We start from the raw sequence: 13,295 nt of genomic DNA, 5'->3' as shown, positions 1-13,295 counted from the left end.
AATTATCTGACTTCAAAGCCTCCACTCGGCAGGTGTGAAGATGTGAAAGCTGCCGTTTCCCCTGAGAACACGGAGTGACTACACACAGATAAGACAGGCCCCAGAGCAGCTAGGGTACCTGGGAAATCAGACAGAACTTCGAGTTGGACCCGAGGGCTTGGATTAGTGTGTCTCAAAGTCAGAAAGACCAGGGGCCGCCGTCCTGAGTACTCACCTGAGAGCCGGGTCTGTAAAGGACCAAGGTGGGGATGTGGGCCTCCAAACACTAACGCTTGGTAGTTACCGCCCCCATCTCCTTCCCTTGTGCCACGGAGCTTAAGCCTCCTTTAGAGGCTGGAACTCATTCATCCCCCCCACAACTCCAGGAGGGAAGAGTAAGAACTCCTTCATGGGGCAGGGATGTGGGGAGGCCTGAAGGAACCCAAATGAGTTCCCAGCCTGGACTGGACAAGGAAGAGGAAGTCTAGAGGAGAGAGAAGGGTTCCTACTTTTCAACTTAGTGGCTCCTGTAAGGCGATCAGAGGCACACTCATTTGTAACCCTTAGATACAGCTGAATGTTATTGACTATTTTACAGTAATTGGACCAAAGCAGGTATTTAATACAAGTTTACAGAAGGAAAGAGGAAGGCCAGACAGAAAGGCATTTGTGACCTTTGACAGAGGACAAAACCCTAAGCCTGGCACTGGGCTATGTCCTTTGGTGCTGATTTATTCAATGCTCACTGTCACATTGGGCAGGTGTGATGATTATTCCTTTCATGCAGATGAAAATGCAGAAATGTGGGGCAACTTGCCCAATGTCATTGAGCTAGACAGCCACTTCTTAGCTGTGTGACCTCAGGTTTATCCTTGCTGGGAGTCAGCTTTCACATCTGTAAAATGGGAAGACTCAGAACCACCGCCCCCCACCCCGAGAGGCACCACAAGAAGAAAAAATAAAGGGCAAAAGGCCTTTGCAAACTCTAACTCAGGGATCAGCAAACCGTGGCTGAGTGGCCAAAGCCAGCCACGGCATATTTTTGTACAAAAGCCTTAACTGGAATAAATAAATTTGTCACACTTATTTGTTTACATATTGTCTATGGCTGCTCTTGAGCAACACAGCAGAGCTGAGTGGTTGTAACAGGGACCCACTGGCCCACAAAGCCTAAAATACTTACTATCTGGTCGACTAGAGAAAAAGTTTGCCAACCTCTGATATCAGATGCTATGAAAATGCAAGTTCCCACTGTGCCTCTGCAGACAGCACTATGCGTTTCCAGCATCGCCCTCAGCTCTGGTTCTTATTCATAAGCTCTCTCCTTGACCCTTTACCCATGTGTAGAGGTTGATTTAAGACCTATTTCTGAAAAAACAGAGAAGCAGCTCTCCTGAGAGCCAAGAAACCAAAATCCCATAAGCTATTTCAGAGCCCAGGATGGCCGACATCAGGCACCATGAAAAGGTGCTTCCAGGAACAGCCACTTACTTGCAGTTTTTACACTTGAGGCCAAAAAGCATCCCCTTCCCACAGACTGTGCATGTCTGAGACATCCAGTACTTCGTGGAAAACCTGTGGGAAAGAGACAGAAAGTGTTCAAGGCCAAGGTGATGGTGACTGACGGATCTCTAGAAGGATGACCACTGACAGGATAAGAACATGGGCCCTGGATTCCAGCCCCTCTTCTTCAGAGATAGGTGACTTAATCGAGTTGCTTAAACTTCAGTCTCTTTATCTGTAAAGTGGGAATAATAACAGTATTGACCTCATAGGTTGTTCAGAGGATTAAACAAGGTCATGCACAGTGCAAGGGCTTTACATAGTGCCTTGTAAACAGCAAGTGCTCACTGAATTGGGCTGTGACTGTATTGTTACCCAAACATTCAGTCATTCAGTCGTTCAACAAACATTGCCTGCCTGGAGGTCTACTATGTGCCAAGTTCAGACTGGAGACAGATGGATAGGGCTAGAACTGTCCTCAGAGAAACACAAAGCAAGGTGGGGCCCCCCGGCGGTCTATTCCCCATCACAGCTAGTTACATCGCCTGGGAAGCTTCAAGAAGGGGTGATCTCCCCAAAAGTGGAGACTGCAAACGTTAGTAGCAGAGAAGAGGGCCCTAAAGGGAAAGCCATTTTGGACATCAGCCCACCTCGCTCCCCAGCCACCACCACTTGCTGCAAACATAAGGCAGTGCAGAGGTTTCCGATATACAGCTAGGAACCAGTGGGAACAGAGATGCATTTGATTAACTTCTGGGGCCCCCTGCTGCCGCCAGGGTGCTTTCCTCTTCATGAGATACCAGGCAGCAGCAGGGCTGGCCCCAAGAAAAGTATTGAAGGTTGCCAGGTCAGAGTTAATTTTCGTTTTCAATTTTTGTCACCTTCCGCAGGAGTTGTAGCTAATCTCCACTGCCTCACAGTGTCAAAATGAAAATCAGAAGCAATTATGTAACTTGGTGCTTAAGAATTCTGAGGGCCAGCCTGCATCCCTCTGCTGTACCATCTTGCCTGATTTAGGTCAGTCACTCTTCCAACAGAATGATCTGCAGCCCAAAGCCTCCATAACTAAGCAAATAGTAATATTCTGAAGAGACACTCTTGTGGCCAGGAAAACTCCCTTTCCAGTTTTGGACTGGGGGTTGGTTAAGTCCCTTTCTGCCCCTTTAGCAGGATGAGCAAGTGTGGCAGGATCTACTTTGCAGGATTTGTCAGCTCTGGGGAATGGCAAACGGACTCGTGTTTCATCCACCAGCCAGCAGCACGGGAATCAAGAGTATGAGTGGCAGGTGGGAGTTCCTTCTCCTTTCCAGCCCTCTCCCATCCCTGGGATCAGCAATCCCTCTTCCAAGCTGTGGCTGAGGTGACTCTGAGGACAGCGGATGGTATGGGATTTTAATTTCATTTTTTCACCAAGGCTGGGATGAGTCTAGGTCTTTCCATCTTGGCATGGAGCCCAGAGAGAAACACAGGGTGAGACTGGAGAGTAACAAGGCATCCCAAGTGCCAGCTCCTCTAAGAAGATGTTCCTGATGCCCAAGATCATCAGATCATTTTCCTCCTCTTGGCACCAGCATTTGAATCTGAGGTACCACCAGGTCTAACATTAGGGTGCTAGAGTCTAGGGTCATGGCTGAGCCATGGGTGTGGCCAATTGGGTGGAGCGAATCCAGGGGTGTGGCCAATCCAGGGGTGGAGCTGAGCTAGGGGTGTGGCCAATCCAGAGGTGAAGCTGAGCCAGGGAGCAGCCTGTAAGCAAACAAAACAAGACCCTTCTTTTTGATGCCTTTCCCTCTGCATCTCACCGCCTGACCACTGACGTGTCTATCGTGTATTTCTCACGACTTCCTCCACCGTTTTCTCATTTGAGTCTTAACAACTACCCTGTCAACATATTTCTTTCAAAAACTGTTGACGAGATGCCATTCCGGGAGAATGTGCTCATTCCTGCCTCACCCCGGGTTACGGTGACGTGTCTGCCCCTGGAATTACCTCCCCCGCTTATAGCCCTGATCCCCACCACCACCGCACTGTCATCGTCTGTTAACTGTCTATCCCTCCACTAGACCTCAAGTTTCCCAAGGTTGAAAGCCTTACGTCGTGTTCAGTGCTGCAGCCCCGGTACAGATATTCTCTATAAATACTAGTGGAAAGAAACTACGAATGAGTGAACTCTCTGCTGGTCACAGAGGCCTCATGCAAAGAAAGCTCTCAGCAGAGGTGTCAAAAGAACACAAAATGCTGGGGTTAATTAGCTTGTAGATTCATCACTTAATCATTCAGGGACTCAGTTTCCCTATCTGTCAAATGGACATGACCACACTTGTGCTACTTACCCCACTGAGTTTGTGAACAGATTGTGAGGATAATGAGATAAAATGTGGAAAGTTAACTTCGTATAAGGGATGACTTAGTAGATAGAAATCTTCCTCCTGAAAAGGGCAGGTGTACTCCTGGAGAGGTTGTCCCGGGCACCCAACAGGGCTGGAGCCCTGGACTAACCTATGCTTCAGCAGAAAGTGAGCATCTCTGACTTCAGCCTGCAATCTTGTCTTCTGGGTGGGGAGACCCAAAATTAGGACAAGCATTTGTCTTAATATTGATACCATTTACTGAGTGGTTATTATGTGCCAGGCCCTTTGCTTAGCACTTTAATATATTATCTCATTTAATCCTCATGACCACCCTATGAGTAGTCAGAAATATCTGATGAGAAAATTGAGTCTCAGAGAGGTTAAGTAACTTCCTCAGGGTTGCAAAGCGTTACTAGCTGGGATTGGAATACAGGTCAGTCTGACTCCAAAGCCCTGGCTTTTAACCAGTAGGTGTTAAGTTTACGAGCCAGGTGAATAAGAAGCAGACATCTCAGTCCCTTGCCACATTGAGGTTCAGCCTGGCAGAGGAGAGAAGAGCATGGTGATATCGGAGCTGGGGCAAAACAGCCTGCCAGCCTTTCCCCACGCTGGGGCCAGAGGCCCCAGCTCTCCCTGTGCTGGGAGGTGGGCCCCGGTGCAGCCAGGAATCCAGCCTACCTGTGCTTGATGGAGTTGCCGAGGTCTCTGCGAGGGATCTGTGGGGACCAGCGTGGCACTGACAGTGTGTCTGCAGGGAGAGAAGAGAGGAGGAGAAGGTCCTGTTACACAGAGAATCGGAAGTGGGGGGGGGCTCCCACCAAGCCCCAGAAGGAAGAGGGAGGCTCGCTGGCCTCAGGAAGGACACTGGCCACCATCACTTGCTAAACCAAAGCCAAATGGAAAGCTAGCTTAGCTTGTGTTACCTTAACTCACGCAAGGTCCCCCGGGTGGGGCAGTGCCTGGAAAAAACCAGCTGGGGGAAGAATAAAACTGAGCATGGCTCCCATCTACCAAGTGCTTACTGTGTGCCAGGCACGTGCCATGTGACTCACATGCCTGAGCTCGTTACGTCCTCAAAACAAGCAACCTTCCAGGTGAGGAAGCTGAGGCTTGGAGAGAGGAAGTCGTGTGCTCAAGATCATACACCTTGTAGATCCCACAGAAGCTGTGAATCCAGGCTTAAGGGACCTAGAACACGTGCCTGTGTATGCAAAGTTCTAACTTAGCAGATTCCAAATGTCAGTTGTACAAGTGTCACTCTCCTAATTTTTGTCACGCCCCTGTACAACCCATAAAATTATCTACTTAATATTTTAGGTTGACTTATTTGTTTGTTTAAACACATTTATTCTCAAAGCAACTCTATATGGAAAACCAATATCACTTTCTATATAAGTAACTATTTAAAATATGTCTAACTATGTACCACCTAAACTCATGCTGGAATAAGTGGATGGATTGATGAATGGATGATTGAGTGGGTAGGCGGATGGGTAGGTAGGTGGGTGGATGGGTGGGTGGACGGATGGATGGATGAATGTCTGGATAGGTGCATGGATGGACAGATGAGTCAGTAGATAGACAGATGGCGAGGTGGGTGGATGGATTGGTAGGTGGGTAGATGGATGGATGGATGAATGGTTGGATAGGTGGGCAGATGGACAGATGAGTTGCAAGGTGGACAGATGGGTAGGCGGATGGATGGATTGGTAGGTGGGTGGATGGATGGACGGACAGCTAGATGAATGGATAAATTGATGGATTAATGGGAATGAGGAAGAAACAATAAATCACACAGACTTCAGGCTGGGTGCCTATGCCCATCTGGTCTTTTCTTTCATGCCTCAGGCTACATCCCAGCGACCCACACTATCACTCCACCACTGACTGAGTTCCAGGACTTCTTCCACAGCCTCTGGGCACCAGCCCCCACCTTCACTCCACTGCCTGGTGGCCCGCATCACCCTCCTTGCAGACCTCACAGGCCCCAGAGAGGTGTGAAACAACAGCAGAAATGGACCGGTGCGGCCTGTGAAACCTCCACCAGCTAGGGGAGAGGAGAAGGAAGTGGCTGACCCACACGCCAGCTCTCATTTCTCAGGCCAGATGGATGGAGCCAGATCCCTGTCCTCAGAGCTGCAAATGCACGCCTCATTTTTCACAGCAGTTGTTATGGAGTGGCGCGCTCACTGGGGAGCTGGGCATGCCTGCACCGATCAGGGAGCATTTAACCCTAACCCATTCACTCCTCTCTTCTGTCTAATGACACTGTCAACAGCCATCTGAAAGCTGTTTCCAGAAACCCCAATTCTGCCCTTGTAAAGCTGGGACCATTTCTGGAAGAGCTAATGATTTCCCAAGCCCCAAAGGCCAGAGAAAGAGGAAGACAGCACGATATATCACTCAGAATCAGAGCCAGTGGAATTTCCTCTAGTTTAACTAAAAACTAAATGTCATCAAGTCCAAGCCCATTTTATTACTTGTTTTGGCTTCTGAGAGAAGCAAAAAAGACAAGAAAGAAAGACAATTTTAAAAGAGAGAGAGAGAGAGAGAGCAGGGGATTGAAGTCAGATTTGTAAGGAAGGATGCTGCTACCTGCTAAGTCCTTAAGATGCTTTCTCCAGTGCCAGGGATGGGTAGAGGTGGAATGGCTATGCTGGAGAGGAAGGGTTAGCTCAGATACACAGCCTCCTCATGGGGAATCTGCAAAGTGAGGAGTGCCAAAGGGGTTTCATCTCATGGGATGTTAGTAGTGGCTGTCTAGGAAAGTGTGTTGAGAAGGATTCTGAGGCTCAAGAGGAAAGAGCATTGAGACTGATTAGTAACATCTGCCATGGGTGAAGAATAAGGCAGTACCAACAAGTCTCCATATTTTTGCCACTCCTACAAGGACAGGGACCACATCTTCATCTTTGCATCACTGTCTTATAGCACAGCAAGCACCTGGGACAAAGTAAGTACGTAACACATGTTTGCTGAATCTGAGATTCTTATCACAGAAACAGTGAATTTACTGAGCACTCAATATGTGGTAGGCATAATTCTGTGCCGTTTATACGCAGAAGCTTTGCCTCTATGCAGTCGGTGTTCTCATTATTCCCACTGCACAAAGGTAGACACGGAAGCTCAAAGAGGTGCAGTGACTAGCTAAAGGTCACACAGCCGGGCACTGGTAGATCCTCAAGGAGTAACTCTGCAGTTGTTCCCGAGCCTTCCAAAAGCCCCTATATCAGCATCTTCAATCAGGGGCACTTTTGCCCGGGGGAACATTTGGCATTGTTTGGAGATACTGCCAAATAATTGGGGCGGTGATGTGGGGATGCTACTGGCATCTAATGTGTAGAGACCAGGGATGCTACTCAACATTCCACAAGACACATCCCCACACCAAAGAACTAACTAGACCCGGGCTTCCCTGGTGGTGCAGTGGTTGAGAGTCCGCCTGCCGATGCAGGGGACACGGGTTCGTGCCCCGGTCTGGGAAGATCCCACATGCCGCGGAGCGGCTGGGCCCGTGAGCCATGGCCGCTGAGCCTGCGCGTCCGGAGCCTGTGCTCTGCAACGGGAGAGGCCACAGCAGTGAGAGGCCCCCGCACCGCAAAAAAAAAAAAAAAAAAGAACTAACTAGACCCAAATGGCAATAGTGCCAAGGCTGAGAAACCCTGATCGAGATGTTTTTCACTTCTCTAGCCATCTCCCCACCCCCTCACTCTCCCCACAATCTTGAGATGGTACTTCTGAAGCTCAACTCAGTAGAGAACAAATCCTCTTTTATTATAAGCACATCTCACTGTTAGATTCATATCCTAGTTGTTCTCATTCTCAATTACAGCATCCTCTTGAAAAAGTAGATGTAATTAAGTTTGGTAGTTTGGTTTCATTTCCCAATATCTGGTTGAAGGAGCAAATTCCGTCAGTTACATTCATCGGCCGCGACAACATTAGTCTCCAGCAATAATAACCTCCACACGGCTTCGTCCCTGGGTGTGCAGATCTGTACTCTGAGATCTTCTCTTTACTTTCTCCATTTGGATTTCCTTAAACTTGCCAATGCAAGCCTTAAAGCAAAGGAAAACTGTTTAAAGGGAAAATCTATGAAAATTCAGGCCTTATCACAACAGAGAAGGCAAACAGCACTTATAGCAATTAAACTGATATGGAAACTTCTGTTTAACAATCAAAGTGCCTATTAAGATGTCTCCATAGCTGAACAAAAGCTTCTTTTTACTCTAATTTTCTGATAACGAGACACGCAGACACGGAGTCAGAATTATGACTATCCCTGGTGCCTTTGGTTCCAGGGATAGAATAATAGACATTTCTTCCCAGATATTTTCATTTGCAGTGCATGGCAAGGGAGAGTGCTGGAGAGAAGGAGTGCTTTTCTTCCCTCCTTTAGGTCCCACTGTTGATGCCCTCTCAAAAGTGCCTCTGTATAACAGGAGGGGAGAGACCAGGAGGCTTGGTCTTTGACAGCTTGGTAGCCAGATAATCAAACGAAGCCACGATAGAAGAAACCAATATTAATAAAGCATCGTGGTAGGCTGAGCCATGATGAAATGAAAGATTCAGGCTCTGACCTGGTGAGTTTGACCTCAGGCTAACAGAGTCAGGCATGGGGAAAACTCTTGAAAACATTTAACACAGAGAATCACGTAAAAATGGGTGATGATAAAGCAAAGGAAAAGGAGGGAAACAAAGAGGAAGAAAGAAATAAGAATAATGGTATGAATTTTAAAAAGGAGAAATAAGAAAAATAATAAATATGCTTTGTGTTGAGTGTTACCAGGTGCCAAGCACTATTGCCAAATAAGCCCTTTACATATATTATCTCATTTTATCCATACACTGCATGTGTGTGCACATGTGATGTATCAACTGTTATCATCGGTGCCACAACACCAACAAGGAAATCGAGAAGTTATACCATTTGCCCAAGGTCACACAGCAAGTAAAGGCCAGGACTGGGTTTTTTAAATTCAGGTCACATAGCTGGGGCTCAATAAACGACAGCCAATTTCATCCCCATTTCACAGATGGGAAGACTGAGGCTTAGAAGCAATAAGCAACTGTCTATAGCTAAAAAGGGACTGAGTGGTGATCTGAACCTCAGAGAGGAACAAACTGGATGCTTCTAGTCCAGACTGCTCTCCAGATACACGGAGTTCAACCCATCCTGTATTGTCTGTGCCTCCCACCTCTGTCTGGGGAAAGCAAAGGAAACAATGAGAACCAGCCCTTTTAAACTCAGAAAAGGGCCTCAGAGGCTCAGAAAGCAATGTCACAGTATGTTGTTTATTCCTACTATCATTCATAGAGTTACTCAGTAAACATTTTGTTGAATATGCCTACCCACCACCCCCAAAGATGTCCATCCTAATCCCTGGGCCCCATAAAATATATGACTTAACAGGCAAAAAGAGATTTTGCAGATGTGATTGAGTTAAGGATCTTGAAACGAGAGATTAGTCCGAATTAGCCAGGTAGGGCTGATGTAATCGTAACTGAAAGAGGGAGGCAGGAGGGTCAGAGTCAGAGAAGGGGATGTGATGTTCGCTGGCTCTGAGGATGGAAAGGGGCCAAGTGCCAAGGGATGCAGCAGCCTCTGGAAGCTAGAAAAGGCAAGAGAACAGAGTTTCCCCTGGAGCCTCCAGAAGGAAACAGCCCTGCAGATACCTGAACTTTAGCCCTGAGACTGTTTTTGGACTCCTGACCTCCAGAACTGTAAGATAATACATGTATTTTCTTGTAAGCCATTGAGTTTTGCTAATTTGTTACAGCAGCCGTAGGAAGCTGAGACGGCACTACTGTGTGCCAGGTATGGAACTGGGGGTGGGTATATGGCAAACAAGATAGTCAAGTTTTCTGAGCTTAGAGTCTACAGGGGGAGACATAACGTGACACATTCCATGAAGGAAATAAAACAGGACTTTGGGGTTTGTATTAAGGCAACGGGAACCATCTAGTGCATTGGAACAGAGGCAGGAGGCTGTGCGGGGTCTTACGCATTGAAGAGCTCCCTTTGGCAGCTGAGGGGAGAGCAGCCTGCCAGGCTATTACAGAAAGAGGACGGCCCCACCCCCACCCCCTCCTCTAACTCCCCACCTCCGCTGGGGTCCAAAACATCAGCCCTGACCCTTACAAGGCCATTCAGCTCCCAGGCCAGGTCTTTCTCACTTGAGCTGTCATGTCATGATCCCACCTGCAGCCCCCCATAAAAAAGCCATATCCCAGAGTACTCAGTCCACTGGCTGGTACAGGAGCAATGCACAGTCTGACTTCTTGTACGTATCCCAAGGGGGGATTCGCCTCTTGGAGCTGTTTCTTCCTTTAATCCAAACAACCCTACAAGGTTGTATCCCTAGTTTAGAGATAAGGAAAATGAGGATAATTAATTGTTCCGAGTCCTATTGCTAGTATTTGGTGGACTTGAGAGTTGATCCCAGCTTCCTATAAAACTAAAGCCTTGCTTTTCACCCCCGCACCCTACGGCCTTCCTATGCTATGTCTCCCTCTGAGACAAGCGTAAAAATTATTGTTCAAATCACGCGGTCCTTGAGTTGGAAAGCACCACAAGAAACCGTCTATCGCAGTCTCTGAGTCTCTAAACTCTATTGGCTAGAAGAGGAGCTATCCCATCCTTAAATGTTTCCATGGAGATAAAGACCTCTGAGCACATAGTACTATTAATAATAACAGCTAACATTTACTGAGTACTTACTATTTGGCAGGACTCAGATTAAATGCTTTAGATGTATTATTTCATCTAATCTCCTAACTCCATTTTGGGCGGGAGAGCTGGGGTTTGAGTTAGGACAGTCCACCCCCAGAGCTCATCCTCAGAAATGCCGCAAATGAAATGGAAGGTCCAGCTGCCCTTCAACTTCTAGCCCAGGGACAGGAGAGACTGAGAACTTAACAGTGGTGCTGCCTTCAAATAAAGCAGCAAATTCTTTAGGCTCCAAGGTCCTGAAATTAATAAAACTTAGAGCATATTCAACTTTTCTTCTGCGGCCACAGGCCAGTCACCAGCTAAAATCCCACTGATTCATCCAAGGTGGCCACCAGTCCTTGACTAAAGCAGTTCACAGTATTATTCACATAGCGGGGAACAACTCTATTTGCTTTAATATCCAATTCAAATACATCAGATCTAAAAGTCTTTTAATCATGTGCTATCTCTAAAGGTTACAGCACCATGGTGCTTCGGGGCCAAATTGAGTTTCTTTGTGTAGATGGACATAATTTTCTCCCTGAGACAACTACAACCCACTTCTCAAGATGCAAATTTCATCACCTGCGGGCTTGTGATCACTGTGAAGGTGTCTAGGGAACAACTCAGCACTGGTGAGTAGTAGATAAGAGTGAGCCTGGGTCGCAGGTCTTGGGGGAAGAAATAGGCAGAAGAGATGCTGGGGGTGAGCAAAGCCTGTGCTGCTCACTCTTGGTGGAAGAGACCCTTCAGAGGAGATGCTTAGGGATTCCCCATGGCACTGAGGCAAAGCAGAGGGCAATGGTGAAGTTACCTGCCTAGAAATAGGAAGACTGCAGGAATGGAGGTATCGGGGTCAAACCAATCGGCATGTATGTGGGGTTCAAACCAGCTACAAGGCCTTGAGCACAGGCCTATTTTAAAGACAGAGCAGCAGACTTCATTTCTGAATGGGAAGGTTATCAAATTGCTCCATGGAGTGTGGGACTTTGAAGTGAGTAGACCTGTGTTCAAGCATCAGCTCAGCCACTTATTAGCTATGAGACCTTGGGCATTTTCACCTCTGTGAGTCTCAGTTTCTGTCTCTTGTAAAAAAGGGGCCATAATATCTCCCTCACAGAATTGTTAGCAGGATGAAGTGGGGTAATATAATTGGAACAGGGCTTAGCTGAGTGCCTGACATATTATTGTTATTCTTGCTTTTGTCATTGTCATCATCACTCTACCTCTAGGATTAACACACCAGTTAGAACCTGACAAAGCTCTCCACGGACTATGACTTAGAACAGAGGTTGGCAAACTATGACCCTCAGGCCAAATCTGGCCCGTCACCTGCTTTCGTAAATAAAGTCTGATTGGCACACAGACACACCCACTTATTTACACACTGTCTGTGACTGCTTCTGCACTATCATAGCAGAGTTTGAGTAACTGACAGAAACATGTGGTCCACGAAGCCAGGTATAATTATTACCTGGTCCTTTATAGAAAAAGTGTGTCAACTCCTGATTAAGAGCTGTGTAACTCATTTCCTTGGTTGATTAGTGGAGAAATTTTTCCCTTTTTCTTTTTTTTTTCCAGTTTTATTGAGGTGTAATTGACAAATAAAATTGTAAGATATTTAAAGTATACAATGTGATGGTTTGATATATGTATACATTATGAAAGGCTTTTTTCTTTGAAGCCAGAAGACTTGGGTTATAGACCCACTTTGGCCACTTACATGGTGGGAATTCTTGGACAAATGGCAGCTTCCAAGCCAAAGTGTGCATGACCACGTGGTGTCACCCCTCTGCTCGCCTAATCCTAGGTGTGTTGTTTCAATGTCCATTTTACAGAAGAGAAGAGCCAGGCAGAGTAGAACCATCAAGCGGTCCAGCCAAGGTTCTAACCTATCCCAGTCTCACCCCAAGTCTGTTTTCTTTCTAGCTCTCACCGTCTCCTGGTAGAATAATCTGTGATGAGGCAATGTCTCTGATTACATGCCACTGCTGAAATCCATGTCAGCTCATGAAGACAGAAAGAAAGGAAAATTAACTCTCTCCTCTCACTGCTTCTGCCTGGGCTAATTAATACGATTATCCAGTTGTCACTTTATCAAAGCAGAGAGAAGACCTGGAGGACATGTAAGTTACCATAGGGGAGGTGGTGGTGCTGGTCATGGTCAAGGAGAACAGATGAAGTGCTCTCCTGGGAGTGGCTCCAGGTACAAGCCTACCTTGGTAGGACAGGTGAGCAGTGAGAGCACTGAGCAAATGGGAGCACAGAGAGGCTGGCATATGAGGCAAGAGGCAGAAAAGTGCAGAGGATGTGAGGGGAAGACCTCACAGTGAGTCAGAATCAAAGTTCTCTTCCATCACCTGTTCCTCCTGGCCCAAGGCTCGGTTAAAATTTTTTTAAATGGTGAAACCAAACTGGAATTACCTTCAGGATCTAGTGAGAAAACTAGGATGTATTGATTCTAACACGCTCCTTCAAAACCATGCTCCCCTTTTTAAAAAACCATCACCACCTCACGTCTGAATCCCGGCAGGTGACTGCTTAGCTGGGATTCCCTGAATTGCCCATAAATCACACATGTGAACAGTGATAACATCACGCCCTCTCCCAGTGAGACGTGTGAAGGGTGGAGTCATCAGCTGTGATTTACTTCAGCCCCCTCATAGGGCCTCAATTAAATTTCATTGCCAGTAAAGAAAGGGAAGATGGCTGCGGCATTTAATTACATTTTATAACGTGCCCACTGTTGA

General features: G+C 46.9%; 1 protein-coding gene across 1 annotated transcript in view; it reads right to left on the bottom strand.

Moving 5' to 3' along the window:
* KSR2 (kinase suppressor of ras 2) overlaps positions 1-13,295 on the bottom strand; it is a 396,776-nt gene that overhangs the window by 98,215 nt on the left and 285,266 nt on the right. Inside the window, exons 6-7 of the mRNA XM_060029378.1 lie at positions 4,512-4,581; positions 1,471-1,554 (exon numbers count right to left, since the gene is read on the bottom strand). Coding sequence (XP_059885361.1) covers positions 1,471-1,554; positions 4,512-4,581 — 154 coding nt within the window. The remainder of the gene's footprint in view (positions 1-1,470; positions 1,555-4,511; positions 4,582-13,295) is intronic.

This window comes from Delphinus delphis, chromosome 13 (assembly GCF_949987515.2).
Source record: "Delphinus delphis chromosome 13, mDelDel1.2, whole genome shotgun sequence".
Classification (NCBI taxonomy): domain Eukaryota; kingdom Metazoa; phylum Chordata; class Mammalia; order Artiodactyla; family Delphinidae; genus Delphinus; species Delphinus delphis.
The sequence above is the reverse complement of the archived record's forward strand: the minus strand, read 5'-3'. Positions and strand labels throughout refer to the sequence as shown.